General features: G+C 44.9%; 1 protein-coding gene across 2 annotated transcripts; it reads left to right on the forward strand.

The window, feature by feature from the left end:
* The first annotated feature begins 4954 nt into the window (after window positions 1-4954).
* Window positions 4955-13832, forward strand: bmp3 (bone morphogenetic protein 3). 2 transcript variants are annotated; one of them, XM_065951828.1, is made up of 4 exons: window positions 4955-5325; window positions 5405-5699; window positions 7896-8800; window positions 12721-13832. In XM_065951828.1, exons 1-4 carry the CDS (start codon window positions 5323-5325, stop codon window positions 12910-12912), a joined length of 1395 nt encoding a protein of 464 aa, XP_065807900.1. In that variant the 5' UTR covers window positions 4955-5322; the 3' UTR covers window positions 12913-13832. The 2 variants fall into 2 exon arrangements, with proteins under 2 accessions (XP_065807900.1, XP_020512769.2); XM_020657113.3 differs by having other exon boundaries at window positions 4956-5699.
* The last annotated feature ends 734 nt before the right edge of the window (window positions 13833-14566 follow it).

The raw sequence follows: 14566 nt of genomic DNA on the forward strand, positions 1-14566 counted from the left end.
TAAAAATCGTGAACCCTGATCCTGCCCCACTAACTGCTCTAAACCTGTTCTGGGTTTCAGTGTGGTCCGGGGGAGGACTCCATCAGGACGCTCCTGCACTCCGACCTCTACGTCCATGTCGTCATCTACGACCACAACATCAGGCGCTGTGAGCTTCAGAGCCTGCCGCCGACACGTTGGTCATATGGCTCGTATCGGAGGCACTGGGAGCCTCTAATTTCACCCAGTCGCACCATCATTTACAAACTGTTCGTCGTATCATGCGTCCATCTGGGTGGAGGTGCTGCAGTGAGAACTTTAAACAGACGATCCAGAGGACGCAGCGGACGAGCAGCAGACCGGCTGCTGATTTCAAAGATTCTGATGACATTTAATTCCTGACTTCAGACGTTTTCAAAACAGATTAATGAAACATCTTCATTCCACTTCACAAAGATCCACGGGCGCTCGGTTTGTCTGGCGTTCCCCCCGAGCAGCGGGGATAGTTAGGGGCAGAACCGGCTCAGGACCCCGGGCTGGTCCAGCCGTTCAGCTGGTATGTTTTCGGGCTGTTTGTCTAAACAAATTAAAGGCGTAAGAGCTTTGAAAGATGAGGGGGGGGTTTGCTTTTATGTCCTCCCCCAGGCTGCGGTAGCTCCAATTGGACTGGGAGAATGGGTAATGGGCTTAAAGCATTCCTCATGTTCCCAGATGTGAGGGCACACGTTAGCAGACATCAAAGTGCTCTATCATTGACATATTAGTCATTCTCTGGGAGAGGGGGACTCCATGGACGACTTCTTTAGGATTCAGGGAGTAGAAAAGCCTGCTGTGCTTCTTTGTTTTACAAACATCCAATCATAAACGTATCAGCATTTAAAGGTGCAACATGAAGAACTTTATTACTTTCAAATATCTCAATTATTAAAAATGGACTAAAACCTTCTTTTGTCGAGTTTTACACTAACTTAAATATCTCCAACAGTTTTCAACGACAGAGAAATCCTTTATTTCAGAGTTGTAACGCGATGTGTCTTAAAGTCTTTATATGTGATGTTTTGATCCAGCAGGTGTCGCCCTTGAGCACCAGCATGAAACCAAAACCTGTATCTTCACACTGCATGTAAATTTACCTGAAATGAGCGTGATCTAGAAACACAGAAACGCTAGAAATTTCTCTTCCTCAGGTCGGTTTCACCCGGTCGTCATGACTACGGTCAACGCGGAGTTGGTTTTCATTGAGGGTAGGGGATGTAGCACAGAGAATCACTCCCATGATTCCCCGCCTTTCTCAATGTCATCTTCTTGTTATTATTGTCATTGAGAGCCCCCAGGTGGAGGGATTTAAAAATGCTCCTCTGTTTGACTGAGCCACAAACCTCTAATTTAACAACAATGTAAATCTTCAGTGGTCCTTCAGTTAACAACATGTTGGTTTCTTTTGATGAAAACACTGACGAAAGTTACAAAACAGACTAAACTAGATCACAACGCTAAAACAGAATTGTGCTCATTTGCTTCAAGAATTAGTTTCACAAATGAAACGACAGCATCAGTTCAAATCTGGCTACCAGCCCCGTTAAGCAACGACATGTAGGTACTCCATTTGGTGCGCTGTGAGGACAACAGAAGCTCTATAAGAGTAAAACACACATGGTACTGTTAGCTCCTCCCCCTCTCAGACAGCGTGCATCTGTTGACCATCAGAGGGCGAGGAAGTCGTCAAAGATACGCGAGAAGCTAAAGAAACACATTTAGAAATAAAGGATTTAGATCAAACCTAACTCTGCTAGCGTCTTTAGCTTGTTGTTAGCTAACTGTTAGCATGTGGAGTGTGCGTATGTGTGTTCAGCTGTTACCATGACGACTTAAGGCCGTGGCTAAACGTCTACACTGGAGAGGATCATTTATGGCATGCTAGGTTTGTAAGGTTCAAACTTATTAAGCTAACTTGAAGATGGACGAGGAGAGAGTCGACTTGTCGGATCAAACCTGAGACCTCCGTCCTCTGATGGTCAACAGACGCACGCTGTCAAAGACGGGGAGGAGCTAACAGCATCATGCGTGTTTTTAAAGACAGTGCAGTTGCGCTCAGAAACCTTCAGGGGGCGCCAGAGCACACCAAACTGTACTCCTACATGTTGCTGTGATCAAAGTGGTAACTTCAAACATGGCGCTCTGAAGCCCCTCAGCTCTGACCTGACCTCCATCTGTTCGTCTGCTTCCACTGACGCTCAACATGTGGGGGGACATGAGGATGTTCTGGATCTGCTAAAGGGTCCGGGTGTGCTGGGAGTCTGGTTTCATGTGAGTTCTGGGTCTGTTTCAGGGGATGATGCTGAACAGAGTTTGTTTCTTTATTGTTGTTTTCCTCTGCATCTGTTTTTAACGTCTCTTCTCGAACAACAAGTACGAGAAACAGATTCAAATCTGGACGAGGGATTGTGATGGGGAAGAGGGCGACACAATAACAATATGTTGAATTCATACAGACGCTTTACATCAGAACACACAAAACAACACGATTAACCAAATCCAGGAGCGGAGGTGAACAGATGGTTTCTATAGAGAGGGTCCAAGGTTGGAGCGTTGCAGATACAGAGTTCCAGAGGGGGGGTGGACTCTGCCCCCGAAAGTCTGCAGGTTAGGTGTGGAATCCCTTTTGGATCAGGTGAGACCAGCAGGTGAATCTGAGTGACTTGGAGAGCAGACCGGAGTCTGAGGGGCCAGACGGTCCAGGTCTGAAGTCACGCATACAAAACCAGAAATTACTTCTTTATTATAATTCTATTAAAAACTAAAATCATATGGAAACCTGTTTGATACCACAGCGTCATGAAAAGAAGTCTTCTTCTCATGACGCCTCCTTTAAAAAGTTTTGAATTCCTCATAATTGCAGGTAGACTTCTACACGGTGCACGCCATCTAAATATCCAAAATATGTCAACAATCTTAAGTTGTAAACGTATTTGTGAAATTTATATTTGCAATTATTGGGGGGAAAAAAACAATTAATTACCAAATCTAAGTCCCCACTTTCGATCAGTAAAATAACAGAAATATCACAGTTTTAAAGCTTTGACGACCTTCGTTAGGAGTGTCTGTTCTTCTTTGTCCTCCTTCAGATTTTCCCTGGAGGCGTGGCCTGTTGTAATCAAACACCCACCTGATTGGTTATCTCACCTGCCTCCTTTTAGATCTCAAACCAGCCGGTTAGCCCCGCCCTCTCTGAAAGTAGAATCAGCTTTTTGAACTCTCAGCCTTTAGAGGAAAACCAGCAACAAACATTCAGGTGATGTCATGACATGTTACTCTTCATGTGTGAAAACCAAACCTTTGGAAAAAAAACATCAATCTGTGGCTCTCAGCCAGAGAAGATCACGAGTCTGTAAATAGTTTTATCCCTCTTCATTTCTTTTATTGGCCTTTTAAGCTGTCGGGGTTTTCACTGAAGCGTGCTTTTATTAGTTTGAGGCCGGACCCAACATGAGGTAAAGAGCTGGATCCAGACTCAACTGGGAGCTGGATCCAGACTCAACTGGGAGCTGGATCCAGACTCAACTGAGAGCTGGATCCAGACTCAACTGAGAGCTGGATCCAGACTCAACTGAGAGCTGGATCCAGACTAAACTGGGAGCTGGATTCAGACTTAACTTTCACATCATCTTTGTGTGTTTGAGATTTCCTCTGCACGCTCTCTGTCTGATTTTTGACTCTATCAATTGTCCTAGGTGTAAAAAGACCCAAAATAAACCGTATTTGTAGCTTTTCAACTGAGTTCAAACCAATATCGACATTTAAATCAGACAAATGAATCTTGGGATATGTCGACTCACTGCAGGAGACAGACTCTAGTGGACACTGGAGGAACTGCAGCTGTAAAGTTGGACATTTTAACATAGAGCTCTATGGGGACTGACTCACTGCAGGAGACAGACTCTAGTGGACACTGGAGGAACTGCAGCTTTTTGACAATTCTTAATCTTTTCTTGGAGGTTGCTGCTTGACTGCAACTTGTGACTGCTTCCATTTGAATACTGCACATGTGTTGGGTTTTTTATTTTTAAATGATGTGAGTAATAAGCAGATAAGTTTAATATTTAGATGTTTGGTCTTTGAGTAACTGAGAGTGTTGACACAATCCCCACTCTGCTATATTTTAAATATCATAAAGGTTGTAAAAAGCTGCTGTACTTGAACGTTCAGGTCTGTTTGCAGGACTGTGAGAATGTAAGAGACGCTCTGATTGGCTGCCACCTGACTTCCTCCTGCTGTTGTTTGTGATGTCTCTGTGCAGCTGAAGCTGTTCAGTGTGTTGACCGCTCTGGAGGACATGGCATGCTAATATTATTGCCATCAGATGTCTAAGGGCGGGGAAATGCTCTAATCATTTCCTCCCGAGCGCCCCTGAAAGAGGAGCCCAGACGGTGGGGGGGTGTGCAGGGGGGGGGGGGTGGCTGGATAGGGGGTTTAAACCCGCCTGGATGGGCTGTTGAGGGGGACGGTGGGGTGCGGGGAGGTGGGGGGCACAGTACAGCATCCGGATTGGAGCGTGATGGTACAGGATGTGTGTGCTTAACTCCATTGAACTAAACTAAATAGGAGAGAGAGCCTTTAATGCGACAGTAAGCCGCTTCATTCAGCAGCAGCGCGGCCCAGACGCACAGCTCTGCGCCGGACACATGACGCACGGAGGGCCCGCTCTGTGGCTGCCTGCCGTTTGGAAGTTTTAAAGCACTTCATTTTTTTGAGGGAGGAATGTCCTTTATTTATGTTTTTCCTAAATCGCCTTAAATAACCCGAAAAAAAAAATCCTCCTCCCGCCCCTGATAACATGAGATGATTTGTCCCCAGGCTGAATGTGCGTAAAAGTATCTGGAACAGGAAACTCTCTCTCTCTCTCTCTCTCTGTGTGTGTGTGTGTGTGTGTGTGTGTGTGTGTGTGTGTGTGTGTGAGAGAGAGAGAGAGAGCGAGCGAGCGAGAGAGAGGAATACCCAGCTGGTCCCACTCGCCCTATAACACCCAGCACAACATGCTTTTCCTTCACTGAAAGCTGAGCCGGGTGAGTGCAGCTCACAGCGCGTCGCTCACTCCTGCAGCATCTTCACCTTCAGCTGGAACTTTTACCTTTTCTCTCACCGTCTCACGTTTTGACCTGACAGCAGAAACTCCTGGATAACCCCCAGACTACAGGAGCCTCCTCTGTGTGTGTGTGTGCGTGTGTGTGTGTGTGTGTGTGTGTGTGTGTGTGCGTGTGTGTGTGTGGTGTGTGTGTATGTGTGTGTGTGTGTGCTGTCAGAGGTGATGGTCTCTCTTTCACTCAGAGGGCTCCTCCTCAGGTGATGGTATGTCTTTTTGGAGATAGGGACCACTTTTGGAAACGTGCTCTGTTTTTTCACCATCTTTTCTTTCTTGCTGCTAAAGCGTGTCAGCGGCTCCAGCATGGCTCTCTACCCCCGCTTTGTGCTCGTGTTACTTTACGGATGGAGTTATCTGTGCGTTGGATATTGCGCGATGCTGAAAACGGACAATTTCCCCGAGAGACGGAAGGTGGATTTTACGCACTCGGTGGATAAAAAGCAGCCCGTGAAGGAGGACCAGGACCCGCTCTTACAGGATACACTGACGGGACACATGCAGATGCTTTACGCGAAGTACAACCAAGCTGGATTTCCCTTCAAGGACGGAAACACGGTCCGGAGTTTCAAAGCGCACTGGGGTAGGTCTCCAAACTTTTACGCAAAATAACAAAAACTGAACTTTGCAGATGTAGACAGAGTGCGCACGTCATGTTGAATGATTCTTAGTAGATTTATTCTTCATTTGCAGCCTTGCTTAATTGAAATAATCCACAAATTGCAACTACATCGAGCTGCGTGGCCTCAGATTTTGTGCGCAATATTGGCGCCTTACAAACACACGCACTCTTTACTGTTTCAAAAAATATATTTATGATTTATATCTAAGACTGCAGATCAGAAGATACGGTCAAAAGTGGGACATTTGTTTATTCACGGGCTGGTTTATTGAGCAGAACCTGAAATCCACCTGTTGATCCAGTCATGGAAATGTGATCAACCTGTTACTCAGAGATTCCGCAGCAGATCTTTTTTTCACTCCTTCAGATTTGAGAGTCAAGATAGTTCACTCTGATTTTTCCCTCCAGCGTCCGGCAGCTGCTCAGCCTGCAGAACCGGAGAGATGTCCCCCCCCCCCCCGTCCCCCTCTCTCTGAGGTTCTGAAGCTCAGCTGATTTATTAAAGTCTCAAACTTTAAAATGAACTTTAATCTGAAGACGCTCTGAGTTATTAAAGTCTAAATTAAACTCTTTATCACTCTGATGTGGGCAGTATTAGAGAGTTTCCGTTTTGGGGTCCAGGTTTGTAGGATTATACCGCCACCTGTTGGCTGCTGGCTTTATGACACAGCCTTTAAAGGGCCAGTTCACCCAGCACATTTTCTCTGTAGCTTTGTAGTCATGCAGACAGTTTAGGTTTTTATTTAAGGTAAAATGAGTTTCTGTTACCATCAGACAACAACACATGAACAACATCTCACTCGTATTTCTTAAAGTTTGAAGTATTTAAATTCAAAGTCTCCTCTCCAGAAACACAGCCATGATTAATCTGATAATCCAGAAAGAAACTTCAGTCCTGACAGCTTCAGCGTCCGTCTCATGTCAGGTTAACTACAAGTTCATTTCATATTTTGTGTTCAAGTTATTTGAACTAATTTAACATTTCCAACTTTGAGAAAAGTTTCAGATGCCATTAAGATAACGAGTCAAACAGAAATACCTTCAATTCAAATAAATAATCCAGATAGAGTTGAACAGAGTGGCAGAGCGTCCTGCTGATGCCTCGCAGGCCGAGGCTGACTTAACGACTAAACTGAAATTACAAGTAAAGTAAACTGAAGAATAAAACCTGAGATTGACCGGTGCTTGTTTTGAATGAAAACCGATTTATTTCAACTTGTTGTCAGTTAAATAAAGAGTACAACATAATTTATTTCTTCTCTTTAACACGATTTGTATCGACAGTATTTCATGCCAAAGTCTTACATTTCCTCTTTTTTAAAGCCGCAGACGTTGCGGATAAGGCTCTTCTTCTGTGGCTTCAGGCTCAGACTGTCGGGTCACTCGCAGAAGGCGGACTTGAGTCCAGGCGGCTTCAGCTCCTGAAAACATGAACAGAGTGATAGAATAAAGAGTCATCAAAAAACTAGAAAAGAAACAAACATGCCGAAGTCCTTTCATAACTTTGTAATGACTTGTTGCTGAAATGTGCTTTATACATAAATAAGTCAAATTTTAAATCTGAAAGTTTGACACATTTTGCTCTAGTCGAGAAAAGTGACAAGAAACAAGAGAAAAAAATCAGTTCTTCATCGAGTCCTCTCGGCTGCAGAGCGTCCAGGAAATGAATCCATCCATCTTTATTTACAGCCGCCCCCCCACTGGTTTCTGTTTGTGTGTGAGGAGAATGTCTCTCAGTAAATGGATGATAAGTTAACGTGGAAATCACATATAGCTCATGTTAAAAAAAAAGTGTCCAAGAATATCTTTGTTTTAAACAAAACAAAGTTTATCTTGGATTGTAAGGTACTGTTCACTTATTTTGCCTTATTTTAGTTTTGTTGAAGTGTGGGGTAACACTTACATCACAAACATTGATCCGCTATTTATTTTACAGAAAAGAGCGGTAAGAATCATTCATAAAGTCCACTATAGAGAGCACACCAATGGGCTGTTTTTAAGATCAGGTTTATTGAAACTGAAAGATTTAGTTGAGTGTTGAGTTTATGAAGAGTTAATTGTGTTTAACTTGTCCCAGATGTTTTTACTACATTTGAACTTGTTTCTGTTTTTAACTCGTATTTTTAAACTCTGTGGTGTTTGTGATTCTCTCCTCAGGAACGATAAACCAGAAGCAGCTGCAGATCTTCAACCTGACGTCCCTCACTAAGTCTGAGGACGTCCTGTCGGCCACTCTTCATTATTACATCGGAGACCTTCACAACAGCACGCTGAGCCGCCACGGGCCCCGCAGGCACAGCCACATCCACATGGTCGTCTGGAGCTTCGCCTCCGTGGACAACCGCACGAGGACTCTGGGACACGTTCGCATCAACGTGTCCACGCTGTACAGGGACTTCATCTCGTGGCAGTGGAAGGACGTCACCCGCGTGGTCAACCAGGCCAAAAACCACGACCAGCTCCTCATCGGGATCGACGTGGTCTCGCAGGGACCCCGGCCCTGGAAGGAGCTGCTGTCTGACCGCTCGCCGTACATCCTGGTCTACGCCAACGACTCGGCCATCTCCGAACCCGAGAGTGTGGTCGCCACTCTGCAGAGGCGCCACCTGGTGGGAGGCGAGGGCGCCGTCCCGCACGGCCTCCAGAAACTGCGTCCTCGAGAGCGAAACGACACAGAACACGAGCAGAGGAAGCCGCGCCGCACACGCTCTGTGAACGTCCTGCTGCCACTGCAGAACAACGAGCTCCCCGGGCCCGAGTATCCATACGAGACGACGGGCTGGGACGAGGCGAGTCCGTACGAACCTTTAGAGAACAAGCAGGCCCGCCGGCCGCGCAAAAAGACGAGAGGCAAGAACCAGCGGCACAAGATGCCCCTGCTGCAGTTTGACGAACAGACGATTAAAAAGGCGCGGAAGAAGCAGTGGAACGAGCCGAGGAACTGCGCCCGCCGCTACCTGAAGGTGGACTTCGCCGACATCGGATGGAGCGAATGGATTATATCGCCAAAGTCGTTTGACGCCTACTACTGCTCAGGATCCTGCCAGTTCCCCATGCCCAAGGTGAGACTCGCAGGATTGAAAAGCAAACTTTAATGTGTGTGCATTCTAGAGCTTCACAGATCGTTATGATCACATTTCCGATGATTGCTCGACTTCTTTTTTAAGACTCGATCACTGCTGTAGTTTTCTCTTTACGTTTGACCAACAGGAGGCTTCCTCTCCCCGATGGGAAACCTCTTTCCAGAATCAGAAGTTAGGTCAACCAAATATCAGCATTGAATTAGTTGGCCACATATAAGCATCGGCTACTCCTATTGGCTCGTGTTACATTATTTGTCGATTTTGGCCGATGCCGATGTTAAAGTCAGGGTCGGTCATTTCCTCCAGATCCACTTTTTCAGATTCTGGTGTAAATTGTCTTTAGGTCCTGACAGAAATGAATAACTCATGTTCTCTGAAAAAGGAACAAAGAAAATCCATCATCTGTATCAGTTTGTAAGTCTGTAAAAACTTCAACCAATGTCTGCCACGAGGTACCAATCTGATGAACCAATCAGACGCCTCCCTGTCTCCCTGCTCGCTCTCTACCTCTTACCTGCTCTAGCTCACACTCAAAGCTCGTCACCGATGACTTTAGGAGTTTATACTGAGAGTTTACTGACCGCTGAATGAGACATGAGACAACGTAGTTTCTACACAATGACAGAGATGAGCTGAGGTCCACTTCTGGAGGGACGGCGCTCGAGCCCCCAGCTCCTGCTGACATATGTCCAATGTGACCTTGGGCCAGACACTTAACCCCCAAGTTGCTCCCACTGCTTGTCGGCGGCATAAGAGTGTGTATGAATGGATGAGTTACTTCTGATGGTCACTTTACTCAGCAGCCTCTACCATCAGGGTGTGAATATGGTGTCAAAGTGTTTTCAGAAGACTAGAAAATAAATAAACAAGCTGAAGTGTTCAGACACGGAGCCTATGGCTCATTGCAGAGGGGGCGGGGACCTATAGTGGACCCTTAAACTGTAATGTAGTTTAGCATTTATGGTATAATATCGGCTGTATGGAGATACAAGACGGGGCGGGACTAAGAGAAATGCCGCTGCAGATTACAAAGAGTGTTATTACAGTGACAGGGACTTATCAGTGAGTGACCTGCTGATGTTTAAGCAGCACAAGTGCTGATATGTCTGTGCACATATTCCACCGATTAAACAAGTAAAGCAGACTTAACGGGTGCTCTCGCGAACATGTTTATTTGCTTGGCTAGTAGCGTTTACGTTAGTGGAGCTAGCAGCGGGAGGAGACTTGCCAGGTTGAGTTGTTGAGGGTTGAGCTGTCAATGAGAAAACATTTTTTATTTGGTTTTTTACACTTTTAATGTTACGAAAAACAGCGAGGGAAACAGAAATAAAGCAGACACACGACGAGGTTTTTAAAACTCCAGACAGCAGCGGGGGCCCAGCGAAGGGGGTGCTAAGAGGTGGAATCAATGACATTACAAACAGGCCACAGCACCCTGCTGGTGCTGTTTGCTGCCGAAGTTGAGAACCTCCTTGGCAGTGGAGGGGGGCCCCTCTCTGCTCTACAAAATACATCGTGTGTCTTGATTGCGGCAAAAGAAAAGAGAGATTCAGATTCAGTCAATTTAACTTTATTCAAAAATTCAATTAGATAACAAAATGCATGTTAAATTTGGCTCAAAGTGGGCCCCTTGAGACAACAGTGGGCCCCTTGAGACAACAGTGGGCCCGGGGCGGCCGCACCTTCTGCCCCCACACTCGCTCCGCTACTGCAAGTGTTGCAAAACAACAAAACATATGTTGCACAAGTTCTTCCAAACACAACATGAGAGACAAGATAACAAAGGTAGGAGAATTCAAGAACATAAAGGAACGACCATGACGCTGTGAGACGACGCACACAGCCTTACAAAACATCCAACACGTGTTTCAACAAGAAAAACAATAAGGACCGCCCTCCACGCTCTCGCACGCTGAAGAAGAGCGTCTGCTCGAACACGTCCGTTCTGTCCTTTCTTTTGAGATTCAGCACCCAGTTTGTTTGTCGTTGAAAAGGAGTCGAGCATGTTTTCTCTAACCATGAACCCTTTACCAAACAGGTTCTGTTTGAAATGGTCGACCAGCTGGTGGTCACCGCCTCTTTAAGAAGTATATTGATGAATCAGGTTTCATCATACAGACTCACGATGCATCTCCAGAACTCGACATGCAGCACAGAAATCTGTTAAACATCTCACTGTTTTCTTCACTCTGTATGGAACATATTATGTAAATCAAACACGCTATCTGTAAATCTTGTTGTCCTGCGTTTACTGCTCTGTATGACATTATGTCACACACGAGAAGTCCCTGATCTGCCTCACATTAAAGATGGTAACGGTGCAGAGACCTCCAGAAACCAACGCCATCTGCTTTCATCTTTCACTGCCAGGACAAAGTGATTCTGCTTTCAGTTCATCTCAGATCGTTCAGTCTTTGAGGAGTTTGCAGCTCAAATTAAGTCATAAAAAAAGAGTTTATCCAAAGTGATGTCATCTGAAAGGCCGTGAGGAACAGGTGGAAAACAGCGGCATCAGAAATCACTGGACCTTTATGAGCTGGAGGAAAAACAAGAAGTCGGGCTGTAGCGCGTGCCAGCTTCACCTCTGTGCAGGAAAACATCACCCTCGGGTTGGAAGGCCAAAAAGAACACAAAGAAGAGCGTAACAAAGAGAGTTTCCTCTGATCGGAAACATCCGCTCCCCCTCGCAGCTCGCGGCCCCCCGTCAACAAGATAACATCACAGGTATTTTAAACATGGCCGGAATGCACGAGATCCATCCACTTAATTCATTACCTCGGAGTCGCCGCCTTTGTAGTCGGATGTAATTAGTCCCAGGAGTAGAGCCTGGGGCGTAAAGCGGCCCCCTCCTCCCTCCATCTCCTTTGTCAGGCTGAAGCTTCAGAAGCTGCTTAATAACTACGGTTAAAAGCTGACGGGGTCATAACGCTGTGTGGGAAGACGCCTCTCTCTTATTGGACTCTGACTTAAAGCGACCTGCAGCCGCTCGTTGGCTCCAAAGACTGGATGCTAATGCTAATACCCAAAGATACAATGTGCTCTGCATGACCCAAGATGGAAACATTTAGCATGAACTTATTTCCTTTGCTTTGAACATTATTTGATAGGATATGATAGAAATAAGACATGAAAGAATGGTTTCTATAGAAGTATCCAGATAATGACATCACTGTGACAAAGTCAGATGGAGCTGAAATGAGCAGTCACATAATTAGACAGACTTTCAGCAGGCCAAACAAGAATCAAAATAACATTAACCAATGAATACGGCGCCAAGTTGATCTGACATGTTGTTAATTATCCCACAACAGAACAAGAAAGTCAATGCATGCACGATTACGGCAAGCACAGTGGTCCAAAAACAAACAGGAAACTGCATCGTCTGCAGAGAATGTCTCTCCGCTTGTGTTCCTCTTCTTCTGCTTTATGACACTTTCTGCCAGCCAAAAGTATCTAAATAAAACAGATATCAAACATAAACAAAAGGACACTGATGCACCATGGGGGATGTAGTTTATGTCCATTGTCCATGCAAAAGGTCGGCGCTTCTAAAGGTTTTTTTGGCAATGAGGTCAGCGGTGGTGGTGGTCCATCATCCTACCATCGCTTTTTTTGTGCAGACACTTTTTTTGAAGTTTACTTTTACTTTTGATACTTATCTTTTACTTTTAAATAAAAATGTGTTTTTGTTTCTATTTTATTTTTTTCCTGTAGCACTTTGAGATTTTTTTTGCAAAAATGTGTACACAGTACGCACTTTACAAATTAAATGTATTATCATTATTATTATTATTATCATTATTATTACTTCTGTAGATCATCAAAGTAGAACCATCTGTTTAAAGTTCCTGGTTGTGATTTAAGGATCTTGTTTAACCGCTTTTGTCTCTCTGCTTTAGGCTCTGAAGCCGTCGAACCACGCCACCATCCAGAGTATAGTGCGGGCGGTGGGCGTCGTCCCAGGCATCCCCGAGCCGTGCTGCGTCCCGGAGAAGATGTCCTCCCTCAGCATCCTCTTCTTCGACGAGGACAAGAACGTGGTACTGAAGGTTTACCCCAACATGACCGTGGACTCCTGCGCGTGTCGATAGTTTTTTAAAATCCCGTTAGCGTCAGATCTCTCCCGTACAGAAAAGCCGCCAAACCCCATCAAACTGTCTCTTCCCATTTCTTCAGTCGTACACATATTCCCTTACAAACACCCACTGAACAACACTCACTGTTTGCACTGGAGGAGAGAACTTCCTGATGCTCCAGGTGGAAAGAAAACTGTTCAGGACGACGAACGGATCGTATTCAAGGTACCTGGAATTTCATCCTGCACCACTGTTTCCCCTTTGCCATACTCTGATTGGATCACCCCTGCTGAGTGATTTGTTGGACAATGGCGGGGTGACGGCAAGCATGAACTTACTTCCCACATAAAAAACCTGTCGAGGCATCAGAGAGACAAAAACTGGAGGAAGCTCCGGTCAGTTTGAACGTTGGCCTCGTTCCTCCACAGCTTTAAGTTGTCTTTGGTTTTTACCACCAAGTCAGACTCGCACTTGCATGGTTTTTGTTACTCTGTGTATGTATTTATGTCTGTACTATCACTGTGTTATTCACTATATGAGAAGTTATTGTATAATTATTGGCTTGGCTGCTATACAGAGATATATTAGATTCCAAAGCCAGAACTTTGATGCAGGCGGGACAGAGAGGCGTACACGTCGGTGTTAGGATCACTGCTCCTTTGTTGTACAGAAAACACATTTACAGAGTTTTATTATAAGAAAAAGAGTAAGCTACTTTTCATATGTGGTTCTATTATTACAGTTAGTGTTGGTAGGAGATCCATTAAACCATCGCTTCGCAAGAACATGTACAAACTCGGCAAGAAAACGGAAAAAACTGCTTCATTAAAGGTCACATATTCAAAATCCACTTCCCCATGTTCCTCGAACACAAATATGTGTCTCTAGTCTGTCTACAAACCCCCCAATGTTGAGAAAAGTCCATCCTCTCCGTCTTCTGCCTGCTCCACTTTTCAGAAAATGTGTGCTCAAACAGGCCGTTTGGAGATTTTCCTGAAACCGATGAACCGTTTGGAGCGAGAAAGCACCGAGTACACCCGAGCCCTTCCAGAGAGGGGGCGTGGTCAGACACAGCTCATTTACATATTTAAAGGTACAGACACAGAAACAGCCTGTTCTGAGCAGGGCTGAAATAGAGGGGTTCATAGACATGATCAAATACAGGATCAGAGTGGATTTAGAACAAGAAACTTCACACACATGTTTAGAGGATATGTGACCTTTAAACAAACATGTTAAATCACAGGACTATTAGAGTGACTTAACGCTTTGTTGGATTATTGAAGACTTTGTTTGACCTTCGTAGGCGGTGATAGTCATCGAGGATCAGTGCTGGTGTTTTCTAATTGTGTTATTAAAGGTTACATTACATGATGTCATTACATGGTTCTTAATATAATACATAGAATGGTGTTTATAATTTGGAGTTATAATTTGCAAGAATGATCTTAGAAATCTAATTTTAACAACAAAGAGTAAGTCAGTAAATAGACAGCATTTAAAATCCAAACAAAGATAGAAATTAAGAAATGTGGCACTCTTGGTTACAGAATACCAAAAATTGGGACGGAAAAAATATGAAACTCGAGGCTTCAAAAGGTTGATTTCCAAATCAATGTGTGACCTCTAAATGGCGACATTCATTTCTCATATGGTCCGTGTGCTTAAC

This window comes from Labrus bergylta, chromosome 2 (genome assembly GCF_963930695.1).
Source record: "Labrus bergylta chromosome 2, fLabBer1.1, whole genome shotgun sequence".
NCBI lineage: Eukaryota > Metazoa > Chordata > Actinopteri > Labriformes > Labridae > Labrus > Labrus bergylta.